Source organism: Hemitrygon akajei, chromosome 13, assembly GCF_048418815.1.
Source record: "Hemitrygon akajei chromosome 13, sHemAka1.3, whole genome shotgun sequence".
NCBI classification, from domain to species: domain Eukaryota; kingdom Metazoa; phylum Chordata; class Chondrichthyes; order Myliobatiformes; family Dasyatidae; genus Hemitrygon; species Hemitrygon akajei.
In genome coordinates, this window is record NC_133136.1 from 43,673,511 (window position 1) to 43,686,978 (window position 13,468).

At 39.6% G+C, this 13,468-nt stretch overlaps 1 protein-coding gene and 1 long non-coding RNA gene across 3 annotated transcripts in view; one reads left to right on the forward strand and one right to left on the reverse strand.

Moving 5' to 3' along the window:
• Positions 1-917: 917 nt before the first annotated feature.
• Positions 918-12,968, reverse strand: smim15 (small integral membrane protein 15). Its single transcript, XM_073064500.1, has 2 exons — positions 12,902-12,968; positions 918-1,673 (listed from the first exon to the last, which is right to left on the reverse strand). Exons 1-2 carry the CDS (start codon positions 12,955-12,957, stop codon positions 1,433-1,435), a joined length of 297 nt encoding a protein of 98 aa, XP_072920601.1. The 5' UTR covers positions 12,958-12,968; the 3' UTR covers positions 918-1,432.
• Positions 12,969-13,468, forward strand: part of LOC140737824 (uncharacterized) — a 32,469-nt gene continuing 31,969 nt past the window's right edge. Inside the window, exons 1-2 of one of the 2 annotated variants that reach the window (XR_012101256.1) lie at positions 12,969-13,060; positions 13,134-13,344. This is a non-coding gene — a long non-coding RNA (uncharacterized lncRNA). Of the gene's footprint in view, positions 13,061-13,133; positions 13,345-13,468 lie in introns of those variants that run through there. The other variant, XR_012101255.1, reaches the window with a different exon arrangement.

Genomic DNA, 13,468 nt, shown 5'->3' on the forward strand with positions numbered 1-13,468 from the left:
GTCATTTTATAAGTACAGTCTTAAACTCTTCCCAATTATCATTACAATCCTACTGATGAAAAAATAACTTGGCTTTGATAAATATGTCAACAAATCTAATACTTTAGATGTCTTCCAACATTGCTAGATTTGGCTATATTTTCTACTATTCCTGTACACATGCACACTGTATACAGTATAAACTGTATTCATCCACATCCACAGATTTATATTAAACTCCCAAAGTGCAACTTAGATCAGCCTAAAAGGTCACTTGCACATAAATCTTAGTCTAGCTACAAAGATCAAGATCCTATTTGTTTCTTAAATTGAATTGTTACCATTACAGTTTAGGTCAATAGATTTCCTAAAGATCTTCCTCAGAACTCTGTATTCATTTACTCCAACTATTTTCTTTTTACAATAATAATTAGGCATTATATTTCAAAAGCTGGGAAACATACTATTTTCAAACAACAGTTTAAATGTTCTGCCATCACCACTCCAACACCACTCCCAAAGTACATTCTGGCCAAACTTCTTAGCCAATCTCAAGGTGGTCCCCAATTCTTATTGTGCATGTTCTCTAAAGACTTGAGACACTATTTGAACTAATCCAGACATGTTACCTTTAAGTATTTTCGTTAAAGGAAAGGGAATTGTGTGACCTTACCACAAGATTTCTAAAATATTATTTTAACAGTTCAAGTTATTAGTGAAACCCAAGATCTGATAAAAAAAATAACTATTTTGTTAAAATATTAATTCCTCAATCCAAATGAAGGATTTGAAGCATGAAACAATTTGTGAACTGTACTGTTTTCACTTAGGTGTTTTTGATTACTGCAAGTACTTTGATGTTTAACTATAACTGATCAACATGTACATCTACAATTCTTTTAATGTAATAAAGAATTCAAGACTTACTAAAGACCATGTAAAGGAAACATTGCCATACAAAGGCTTTAATATGCAACATATTTCTAAACAAAAATTTTAAAGTTTTTTCCTTTCTCTCATTACTTCACAATTATGAATTGAATTTAGTCAGTAATATCAAGCTCTTGAGCAAAAATAGAACTGGATATAAATTACAAGTTATTTTTAATTTAGAAATTGTGATCATATTGTATCAATCCATTGATTTCAGTGCAATTTCTCAGTACATCTTCAGTCACAAGATTATGGAATTGATGAAACAAGTACTTAATGAGAAATATATACACTCAATTTAAATAGTAAACAAGTACAAAATTAGCTGTAAAGCATGAGTGATTATCATGATTGTTAATGGATATCATAAAAATTCCAACAAATTATTAGACAACAGGAGCACAGATCTAATGAAGCAAATTGAAGAACGATACTGATCTTGAAGTTATTGCCAAATTGTTAAATATGCCCAACAAGCTGTGTTTTAGTTCAAGAAAAGGAATGTTTCTTGGTTACATGTTCAATCCTTCTTTGATCTCTTGGCTTTATTAATATTTTCTTGACGTTTTTGTTTCTTCTTCTGTTCTCGATCTCTAGCTTCAATCATTTTTGCCAGTTTCCACGACAATAGTGCACTTGCTATGAACAACGGAGTTAGTGCCAAGATAACAGCTGAAAGGAAACCGTAAGGGTCTTTAGCAGCCCATTCCACAATGTACTCTGCCCAACCTCGTATGTCCAGCATTTTGTTAACACCAGAGCTGTGAAAGTATAAAAATACTACAATTACTCATTGTGCATCACTCTCATTCATATTGTCCTCAGTCATAATTACGCTGTTCCTTCAAAATCATACTGCAGAGTGTAAATGAAGAATCTGCAAAATACTATTTGCTGCCTTCTCTGCTGACGTTGGGAAATTGCTACACAACTATCAATTCAAAGTAAGGATTCCGAAACCCTTTAAAGTATTCCAAGCGCTTGTTCCTCCAATTAAGCATGAAGGTATTCCCTTCCAGGAATAATAATAATTACCCTAAGTAACTTCAGTGAAACATGCTGATATGAAGACTGCAATGAATACACAGGTAAAAGAATACACAAAAATAGAATCAAAGCTAAACTTCATTCTACTAAATCTGCAATAGGAGAAAAATAGTAAATGACTTCTGTTTAGCCAGTGATCTGTGGACTTCTGGTTTTCAGGATCTCACACAATGGCACCTCAAAAGTACAATACTTAAAATACATTAATACTTTTGTGACATGTAATTACCTATGTGGTGATATTAGTCCTTTAAAAAGAGTAAACGATTGCCAAGGACTGTAACCTAAGTCTTCCATTGGTTTTATGAACCAGCTGAATATTTTAAACAACTTTTCAGAAACCTCATTCAGTGTAAATGATATACATTCTCTGAGTCAGTAATCCAAGACTACTAATACCATTTTATTCACTGTTTGATTTTTGTCAGTTAAATCTGGAAACCAATGTCTACCAGGGCCAGTAACACTGTCAACATTTTGTTTCTGGAAACTATCTACAATGTGAACCTAATTTACCAGTTGCCGATGATAAATCGTAATAATGTCCAGACTTTGACTTGGCATCTCCACTAATACTATTTACCAGCATCTGCACTCAGTCATATATGAATTTAAGCTAAAATTTAGAGTAACACTGCCTCAAAGGGCATGACTTGTACACTGAAAATCCTTACCTTCAATTTCAATCAAAGATTAGAAAAATAAATCTTTTATATGTCATTATAGACTATTGAAGCAAATTTTATGACCTAGATAAGAAAATTGTAACTGAAAATATAAAAATAGCATTCAATTTTTATTAAATTATTTTGAAGAAAAAAACACAATTATTATGAAATGAAGGTTCTCTCCAGTGCCCAGTTTGAAGATGCCCACTCAGTTCAACTCCCTGCTCTCGGTCCAAAATTAATGGCTTTCTTTGGACCTGAAACTATGTGTATTATCACCTTGTACATGAACATCTATTTAAAGAGCTGTCTTTTTGTCTCTTAAAGTTGACATCCTAAATTACAAAGAGTAGAGAAAGCATTTTTACGCTAATGAACGTAGATTACTTTTGTCAAGCAGTTTATTCTCCTGAACTTTCCTAACAATCCTACGTTGTAACCACACAACAAAGCAGACAATCAGATGTTATATTCTCTTTGATAAGCAGCTTAGTTACTTGGAGCTGTGCTCGGGGGAGAGCAGATCAAGCAGTTTTCTTCCCGTTGAGGTGAGATGTGTAGCTACCAAAAGGCATCCCATATAATCCACTTGGAAGCAATCTACTCTGTCAGTTTCACACTAACCCCTCACCACAAGACAAGATGTTCAACAGTTAAGCAAGTAACATCAATCGAGAAATGACAATAAACCATGTGATTGGATTAGGATATTATAAAAGTAATCTTAAGTTGACTAAACTGACAATGCTTTCATTCTCATTCTAGTAAGGTAGTAAACAGAATATAGTCAATCAGGTGCTTTTATATCAACATCATCTCTGAATTACAAAAATTGAGAATAAAAAGGTTACATTTATTTCAAGATTATGGAATTGATGAAACAGGTACATGAGGAATGAGAAATGTACACATTCAATTTAAATAGTAAGTACAAAATTAGCTGTAAAGCAAGAGTGATTATCCTAATAGTCAATAAGCAAACAACTTGATAAAAAAATGAAGCTTTCTTGTAACCTGCCAGTTGTATTGAAACCATAAAATTTTTGCCAAGTATGAACTCTAATGCAGACCAAAAAGATTCAGAGACACTTCCTCCTATATTAAAACCAAAGAATAGCAGTGCACAGAACATGACTCAACTTAATGTTACAACATTTACATTTATTTTATTAACAACTGTAAAAATGTAATAACAATACATTTATGTTGGAAAGTGACTTATGCACTTCTCTTCTTTTAATGGTCTCTGTGGTATAATAAGGCACAGAAGCAATTTTTATTTCAGAATAAAATTAGAAAGTGCATTTATCCTTGGATCAAGGTACAGAATTTTTTTAAAAAGCCCAATCCAGTAATTTCTGGCCAAAAAAAAGTGACAACTTTACTTCAGTGAACTACATCCTTGGTGTTACCATTTCAGGGGACCTATCCTGGGCCCATCACGTAAGTGCAATTATTTGGAAAGCACGGCAGCACCTTTACCTCCTCAGAAGTTTGTGAAGATTCGGCATGACATCTGCAGTTTTGACAAGCTTTTATAGATGTGTGGTGGACAGTACATCGAATGGCTGCATTGCAGCCTGTTATGGAAACATCAATGCCCTTGAATGGAAGATTCTACAAAAAGTATTGGATATGGTCTAGTCCATCATGGGTAAAGCCCTTCCCACCACTGAATACATCTACATAGAGCTTTGTCGCAGGAAAGCAGCATTCATCACCAGGGACCCCACTACCCTGGTGATGCCCTCTTCTTGCTGCTACCATCAGGAAGAAGGCGCAAGAGTCTCAGAACTCACACTACCAGGTACAAGAGCTATCGGGGGAGGGGGGGGGGAAGAAAGAAAGAGAGAGAGAGAGAGAAATAAATAAATAGCAATGGGTAAAAAGGGGAGGAGGGGCATTAACAGAAGTTAGAGAAATCAATGTTCATGTCATCAGGTTGGAGGCTACCCAGATAGAATATAAGGTGTTGTTCGAGATGAAGCCACACTCAGGTTGGAGGAACAACACCTTATATTCTGTCTGGTAGCCTCCAACCTGATGGCATGAACATTGATTACTCTAACTTCTGTTAATGCCCCTCCTCCCCTTTTTAACCCATCCCTATTTACTTATTTGTTTTTAATTATATATATTTTTTTTTCTTTCTCCCCCCCCCGCTCTTTCCCTCTCACAGTAACTCCTTGCCTGATCTCCATCTCCCTCTGGTGCTCCCCTCCCCCTTTCTTTCTCCCTAGGCCTCCCGTCCCATGATACTCCCCTTCCTCCAGCTCTGTATCCCTTTTGCCAATCAACTTCCCACCTCTTAGCTTCATCCCTCCCCCTCCTGTCTTCTCCTATCATTTCAGGTCTCCCCCCTCCCCCTCTCAAATCTCTTACTATCTTTTCTTTCAGTTAGTCCTGATGAAGGGTCTCGGCCCAAAACGTCGACTGTACTTCTTCCTATAAATGCTTCCTGGCCTGCTGCGTTCCACCAGCATTTTGTGTGTGTTGCTTGAATTTCCAGCATCTGCAGATTTCCTCGTGTTTATGTTTTTCATCAAGGTTATTTATATTATATCACCAATTGCAGAGATCCCAGTATGGATCACACAAGTCACAAACCTCCAGCCAGAATAAGTCCCATCAAATACCTTCTGAGACAATTCTGAATCCAATGCATCTTAATCTTCAGGATAATCCCCCCCCCCCCCCCCCCCCCCGAGGGACCTTGTCAAATTCCTTACTAAAATCTACAATCCCATCAGCTCCTTAGAGAACTTGATCATGCTAGTAACACAACTTATCTCACACAAAGCCATGCTGACTGTCCCTAAGTAGGCCATGGATTTCCAAATGCTCATTAAAACCTATCCAGTAACTTTCTAACTACGAACTCAAGACTCGCCTATCTATAGTTTCCTAGATTATCCCTGTTTCCCTTCTTGAATAATAGAAGAAAGGGAATCAGGGAGCTATACGAACAACACACATACACATTGACAGCATTTACAAACAATTATGTCTCCAGCCTCATGAAAAGTCTGGTAATACTGCACCTTCAAACACTGTAAATTTTCACTGAGACACGCAGAGAGATTAAACCAGGAAGCATGAAATAGAATACTCAGTATCAGTTGTCATATTACACCACATCTTCTTATGAATCTCTGCAGGCTTCCATCAGTTCCATTCCACATTTAGTTCTCTGTAAGTTTTAATTTTTCACATGCACATCAACTCTCCCTTGATGCCATTACAATCCACTTAATGGTATTGGTCCACGGCATAAAGAAGGTTGGGAACCCCTGACTTGTGCTAAGAAATGATTTAGAATAACCAAATAACCAATCAGCACATTTCTGGCATGTTTGAGAAAACCAGAACACCCAGTGCAAATGCACACAGACAAAGGATTTAACCTGGATCACAGCAGCAACACTAACTGCGACCTAATTCAACAGAAGTGAAATGAGGGAGAAGATTAGCACACTAAGAGCAAAATGACAAAGGTTCCAGAAAGAATATTCATCATTATTCTGAAGCAATTTTAAATGATAGGCATTGTCCACTCCATATACACTGCCTCACCTGTTGAATATTTGCAGTATTTTATTATTTTACATTTCCAGCAAATGCAATATAAAACCAGAATCAGGTATAATATCACTGGCATATGTCATGAAATTTATTGCTTTACAGCAGTACAGTGCAATAATAATAAAAATTATAAATTACAATAAATATATATATAAATTAAACAAATAGTGCAAAATGAGAGGGAAAAATACTGAGGTAATGTTCATGGGTTCATTGTCCATTTGGAAATCTGATGTCAGAGGGGAAGAAGTTGTTCCTGAAATAATGTGTGTATGTGTGTGTCTTTCAGCTCCTTGATGGTATCAATGAGGAGAGGGCATGTCCTGGGTGATGGGGTGCTTCACAATGGACGTTGCATTTTTGAGGCACCGCCTTTTCAAGGTGTCCTCGATGCAGGGGAGGCTAGTGCCCATGATGGAGGTGGCCAAGCTTACAACTTTCTGCAGTATTTTCCATCCTGTGCAGAGTGCCTTTGATAACACACCAATTCTCCTAATGAAATAGAGCTGCTATTGTGCCTTATTTGTAATTTCATCAATATGTTGGATCCAGGATCTATCTTCATAGATGCTGATACCCTGGTTACTTGAAACTGCTCAACCATTCCATTGCTGATCCCTCGATGAGGACTGGTGTGCATTTCCTTGCCCTCCCCTTCCTGAAGTCCACAATCATTTCCTTGGTCTTGCTGACATTGAGTGCAAGGTTTTGTTGCAACACCAACCAGTTGATCCATCTTGCTCCAGTACACCTTCACATCACTGTCTATTTTGCCAGGAATAGCTGTGACATTGGCAAATTTATAGATGACATTTGAGCCTTGCTACTCAATTATGGCTGTAGGGAGAGTTGAGCAATGGGCTAAGCATGCATCTTTGAGGTGTGCCCGTGTTGATCATCAGTGAGTAGGAGATGCTATTTCTGATCTGCACAAACTGTTGTCTCCCAGTGAGGAAGTCAAGGATCCAATTGAAGAGGAAGGTACAGAGGCCCAAGTTCAGACCATAAGACAAAGGAGCAGAAGTTGGCCATTCCGCCCTGCTCCGCCATTTTATCATGAGCTGATCCATTCTCCCAATTAGTCCCACTTCCCCGCCATCTCACCATAATCTTTGATACCTGACTACTCAGATACCTATCAATCTCTGCTTTAAATACATCCAAAGACTTGACTTCCACTGCCACCTGTGGCAACAAATTCCACAGATTCACCACCCAATGGCTAAAAAAATTTCTTTGCATCTCTGTTCTGAATGGGTGCCCTTCAATCTTTAAGTCATGTCCTCTTGTACTAAACTCCCCCACCATGGGAAACAACTTTGCCACATCCACTCTGTCCATGCCCTTCAACATTCAAAATGTTTCTATGAGGTCCCTCCTCATTTGTCTAAACTCCAAGGAGTACAGTCCAAGAGCGGTCAAACGTTGCTCATATGCTAACCCTCTCATTCCAGGAATCATTCTAGTGAATCTCCTCTGAACCCTCTGCAATGTCAGCACTTCCTTTCTTAAATAAGAAGCCCAAAACTGCACACAGTACTCCAAGTGAGGTCTTACCAGTGCCTTATAGAGCCTCAACATCACATCCCTGCTCCTATGCTCTATTCCTCTAGAAATGAATGCCAACATTGTATTCGCCTTCTTCACCATTACCTTAAGGGTATCCTGCATGAGGATTCCCAAGTCCCATCGCATCTCAGAACTTTGAATTCTCCCCCCATTTAAATAATAGTTTGCCCATTTATTTCCTCTACCAAAGTGCATGACCATACACTTTCCAACACTGATTTCATTTTCCATTTCTTTGCCCATTCTCCCAATCTATCCAAGTCTCTCTGCAGACTCTCTGTTTCCTCAGCATTACCGGGCCCTCCACGTATCTTTGTGTCATCAGCAAACTTAGCCTTGGTGATCAAAGGGTCACCAGATGCTGCAGGGGCTCACACTGGTAAAATTTTATTCTCCCTTTCAAAGTTTAAGAGCTAATTGATTAGTACTGAAGATATGACAGTGTTGATTGCTGAACTATAATCAATAAACAACAGCCTGATGTAGGTACTACTACTGTCCAGGTGATCCAAGGATCAGTGCAGAGCCAGTGAGATAACATCCATTGTAGACCTATTGTGGCAATTTGCAGCAAGTCTAGGTCCTTGCAGGAGTTAATTTGAGCCATGACCAACCACTCAAAGCATTTCATCACAGCAGAAGTAAGTGCTATCAGGCAATTGAGTAAGCACACCCTGCTCTTCTTGGGCACTGATATGACTGTTGCATTTTAGAAGCAAGTGGGAACCTCTGACTACAACAGTGAGAGATTGAAGATATCCTGGAACACACCCACCACTTGGTTGGCATAGGTTTTCAGAGCTCTAACAGGTACACCATCAGTATCTGACGACTTGCGAGGGTTCACCCTCTTGAAAGACATTCTGATGTCAGCCTACCTGACAAAGATCGAAGGGTCACCAGATGCTGCAGGGTCTCACACAAGTTTTATTCTCCCTTTCAAAGTTTGCATAAAAGGCATTGAGCTCATGTGGGAGTGAAGCACCATGGCTGTTCATGATGTTAGGTTTCACTTTGTCGAAAGTAATGGTCTGCAAACTCTGTCAAAGCTGCCCTGCATCTGATTTCATCTCTAAACTAATTGGAATTGTTTTTTCCCCCCTTAAAATACCTTTCTGTAGGTCGTACCGGGACTCCTTGTATAATTCTAGATCACCAGTCTTGAATCCCACTTGATGTAGCCCTCAGCAGACTCCAAACCTCCTGGTTCATCATCCAGTACATTCTCGAAGACACACACTCAATCACACAGATTTTGATGAAGTCGGTGACAACTGTGGTATATTCATTCAGACTCAAAGAATGTCCAGTCTACTGAGTCAAAGCAATCTTGTAAGCACTTCTCCACCTCCACTGACCATGCCTTCATGGCCCTCACAACCGGTGCTGCAGACTTCATTCTCTGTCAATATGCTGTGAGCAGAACAACCACCAGGTGATTCAATTTCCAAACTGCGGGCGTGGATGGCACAGTAAGCTTTTGATCGAGGCATAACAGTGATCAAGTGTGTTGGCTCCACTGGTTCCATAGGTGATATGTTTTTGATAGTTGTTCAGAGACTTTTTCAAGCTGGCCTGGTTGAAATCTCCTGCAATGATAGGGATGGCACCAGGGAGCACAGTTTCGTACCTGCTGATTGTGTTGCTCAGCTCCTCCAGTGCCTGGCTGATGATGCTTAAGGTGAAATATACACCGCTACCAGGATAATGGCAGAAACTCTCTCGGACCATGCTTAACCTCTAGGTATTTCAGCTTGGATGAGCCGGACTGAGACAGAACCACCATGTGTGTGCACAATAAATTAACCATAAAGACCGAGCTGTCCTGTCTTTGCAGAACATTGTAAAGCCATAGTTTTGCTGAACGATATTAAATTCTTTTTCAAACACTTACAAGATCTCGTGTTGACTTACAAGATCTGTTCTTTTTCCATAATTAGTTTACAATGGGCAATCTCAATCTTATTGTGTCTAAGCTAGCTTTGTTCAATTCTGAAATCTTACTGGCATCTTTGTATTTATTCTTCAAAAATACATTGAACATATAATTGATTTTACAAATAACACCAATTTTTCATCATTAAGTTATTAATTCCTACTACAGCAGTTTCTATTTGTTAATTCTGTGTTTAAGGTCTACATTATCTGTTTAGTTTGTTATATCCTTTCTTATCATTAAGATAATTTCAGCTTTGTTTCCTATGACTACATACTTGCTATTGACTTGAGAACCTAATGTCCTTACCAGTTTGCAGCTTCTTAATAATAGTTTCAGGCTAAAGTTACCAACATAATTCATTCAGTTTGCTCCCTTTGCTCCAGATATTTGTGCAGTATGTATATGAGTTTCACACAGTCTAAATGTTTTACTCCCACTACTTTTACTTTTTACTCCTGGTGTAGCTACTTTACACCCTTCAGCTTTCCCTTTATCTGTTTCCCTTTATCTCTTCCCTAAAGCACCATGTGACTAATTGCTTGGTCTCTTCTCCTTCATTAGTTTGTTTACCCTCAGCCTTCCTCCACCATTCATATTGTCCCAACCACATATTAGCAAAAAGACAGACTCTTGATCTCACAGTCTACCTCATTATGTTCTTGCACCTTATGGGTACTCGCAGTTCACCTACTCTGTAGCTATTACACTTTATTCTGCATTATTATTTTACCTTGTTCTATCTCAAAGCACTGTGGAATGATTCAATCTGTATGAACAGTGCATAAAACAAGGTTTTCACTGTATGTCACTACATGTGACAATAAAGCATTTCCTGTGGCCAGCCCCTTTATTCTTCCCACTAGTACCTTGGTTCTATTAAAGTCCAGCTTTATGAGACAGATTCTTCTCGTCATAGTACTGACACTAATGACATGAAATCTCTTTTCTGCACCACTCCTTCAGCAATAATCCTTGAAGCACTATACTTTAATTTAGCCTCATGTTCTCCAAAATAGGGCATGCCAACTCTTTCCTTTGTTGTTGATCGCAATAAGGACAATAACCAGCAAATCCTCCACTACCTGTTGTTTAACAGAAATCTCTCACACCGACATTAAATTAGAAAATACCAGATGTAACTTAGATTCCAGCTACATCTCTAAGTATGAGCTCTCTCTCAGAACATGTAAAAATGCACAATTTACAGTTAAAACATATAGTTTGGAGCAGTTTAAAATATTAAAGCTATTAATCCTGTACACTGTAAATTTATATAAGAAACAGAAGTAGATGACACAGCTTTCTGTGCCACTTATCTCATGCTACTCTCCAACAGTATCCCACATTAAATTTCCTATATATATCAAAATCCCTGATAGTTTCCAAACATTTTATAGTCATAAATATAAAAATATAATCCTTAAAGCATGTGTAGAGCTAAACTCTACAGATACTAGCATGGATGGAAGATCGATTGACTAGCAGGAGGCAAAGTGTGGGAATAAAGGAGGCTTTTCTGGTTGGCTGCTGGTAACTATTGGTGCCCCACCAGAGTCGGTGTTGGGACCACTTCTTTTCACACTATATGTCAATTATATGCATGACAGAATTGATAGCTTTGTGGCCTTGTTGATGGACGACACAAAAATAGGTGGAGGGGCAGGTAGTGTTGAGGAAGCAGGGTGTCTGCAGAAGGACTAGATCAGATTAGAGACCGGGCAAGGACGTGGCAGATAGAATAGAGCATAGGGAAGTGTATGGTCATGCAGTTTGGTAGAAGGAATAAAGGCAGAGACCATTTTCTAAACTGCGAGCAAATTCAGAAACCAGAGGTCTAAAGGGTCTTGGGAGTCCTATTGCAGGGTCCCCAAAAAGTTAAGTTGCAGATTGAGTCAGTAGTAAGGAAAGCAAATGCAATGTTGGCATTCATTTCGAGAGGACTGGTATATAAAAGTGAGGACATAATGCTGAGAATTTATAAGGCATTGCTCAGATTGCACTTGGTAGTTTTGGATTCCTTATCTTAGAAAAGACAAGCTGTCATTGGAGAAGGCTCATGAGAATGATCCCGAGAATGAAAAAGTTAACATTTGAGGAGCATTTGATGGCTTTAGACCTGTACTTAATGGAGTTTGGAAGGGTTGGGGGGGGGGGGGGGATCTCATTGAAACCTATTGGATATTGAAAGGCCTAAATAGAGTGGACATGGACAGCATGTTTCCTATAGTGGGGGAGTCTAGGATCAGAGGGCATAGCCTCAGAATACAAGGACATCCAAGCAGAAGAGGTGAGGTGGGATTTCTTTAACCAGCCAGAGGGTGGTGAATCTGTGCAATTCTTCTCACAGATGTCAGTGGAGGCCAAGTTACTGAGTATATTTTAAGTGGAGATTGATAGGTTCTTGATCAGCAAGGGCGTCAAAGGTTACAGAGAGAAGACAGGAGAAGGGGGTTGAGGGGGGACAATAAATCTGCCATGATAGAATGGCAGAGTAGACTCCACAGGCCAAATGGCTTAATTGTGCTATGTCTTATGATGTTAAAGGAGAAAAACCATTATTATCAGATAATTCCACTTTTAAGCAACTTAATATAACTACACTTCATGGTCTTTTCCTCATCGATATTCACTTATAATTCCCAACCTTGCACTCACTACTCCACTAAGCTCCCGACAATCACCAGATCACCCACGCAATATATCCAACAGTCTCTGCCTTTCATTTCATCTCATTCCTCCCCTCCACATCCCAGCCTCATCCTTCACTCTCCACTCCCTGGCCCCTTTCCTTTTGCTTGTTTCCACTTCTCCCCACAAAGTCTCACATCAACCTATCCAAAACTAATACAACCCAACAAACCCGGGCGTCCTCTCCTCTTCACCCTGACAACCACACCCCATTCCACTTCTCTTTCCCCACTGAATTTCTACTTCTCCCCAGACCTTCCCCCTCCGTTCCTCCTTTTCCCTAGAATTCCCCCTTCCCGGGAAAACCCCTCCCCTCCCCTCACTCCTTTTCTGCCAGCCCTTCTCCCGGATCTCTTCCTCTCTATCGCTCGCCCCTCGACCTACTTGTCTCCCAGATCTCCTCCTCCTTCCCTCTCGCCAAGATTTACCCCTTTTCTCCCGGCCCAGCCCCATATTCCCGGGATCCCTCATCCCCTCCCATTGCCATCTTTCTCACCTGAACCGCACGGACCGGAAGAAGCTAACCGAACTCTGCGCATGCGGGAATGTCATTGCACTCTACACCGGAAGTACAAAGATGTGGCGGTCAGGGATTACCGGCGCAGGCAGGTGAAAGAAAGGGAATTACTGTCGGTGCGAGAATGGGAATAATAAGGTCAGTGTAATAAATACATTGCAGTGATGCTGTGCTCCAGCAAATTCAAAACCAAACCAACCTAACCCAACAGGAACCGTCTGAACACGAGAAAATCTGCGGGTGCCAAAGTAACACACGCAGAATCTATGGGAAGGAGTAAACAGTCGATGTTTCGGGCCGAGACTTCTCATCAAGACTAGTCTGAAGTTGAATTTCAACTTCAAATCGGTGCTCAGTAAAGGACAATATAGGTGATGCAGAATGAAGCGCTGTAAAAATAAAATCAAATATATAGGTTATAACTCGTCTCCTGTGTTATTTCACCAAAGCTCTCAAATCCCTGACTTTTCTTCCTCTTTAAATATTCCCAGTGATGTAGCTTCCCTAACTATGCAGGATAGAAAATTCTAGGGATTCATATGAGCT

What these genes read in the sequence shown, in the direction of transcription:
- smim15 (XM_073064500.1), bottom strand. Translation starts at nt 12,957, where the DNA reads ATGACATTCCCGCATGCGCAGAGTTCGGTTAGCTTCTTCCGGTCCGTG. An exon ending in TTCCGGTCCGTGCGGTTCAG is followed by an intron (nt 1,674 to 12,901) that starts GTGAGAAAGATG and finishes ATACTTTCACAG; the next exon opens with CTCTGGTGTTAACAAAATGC.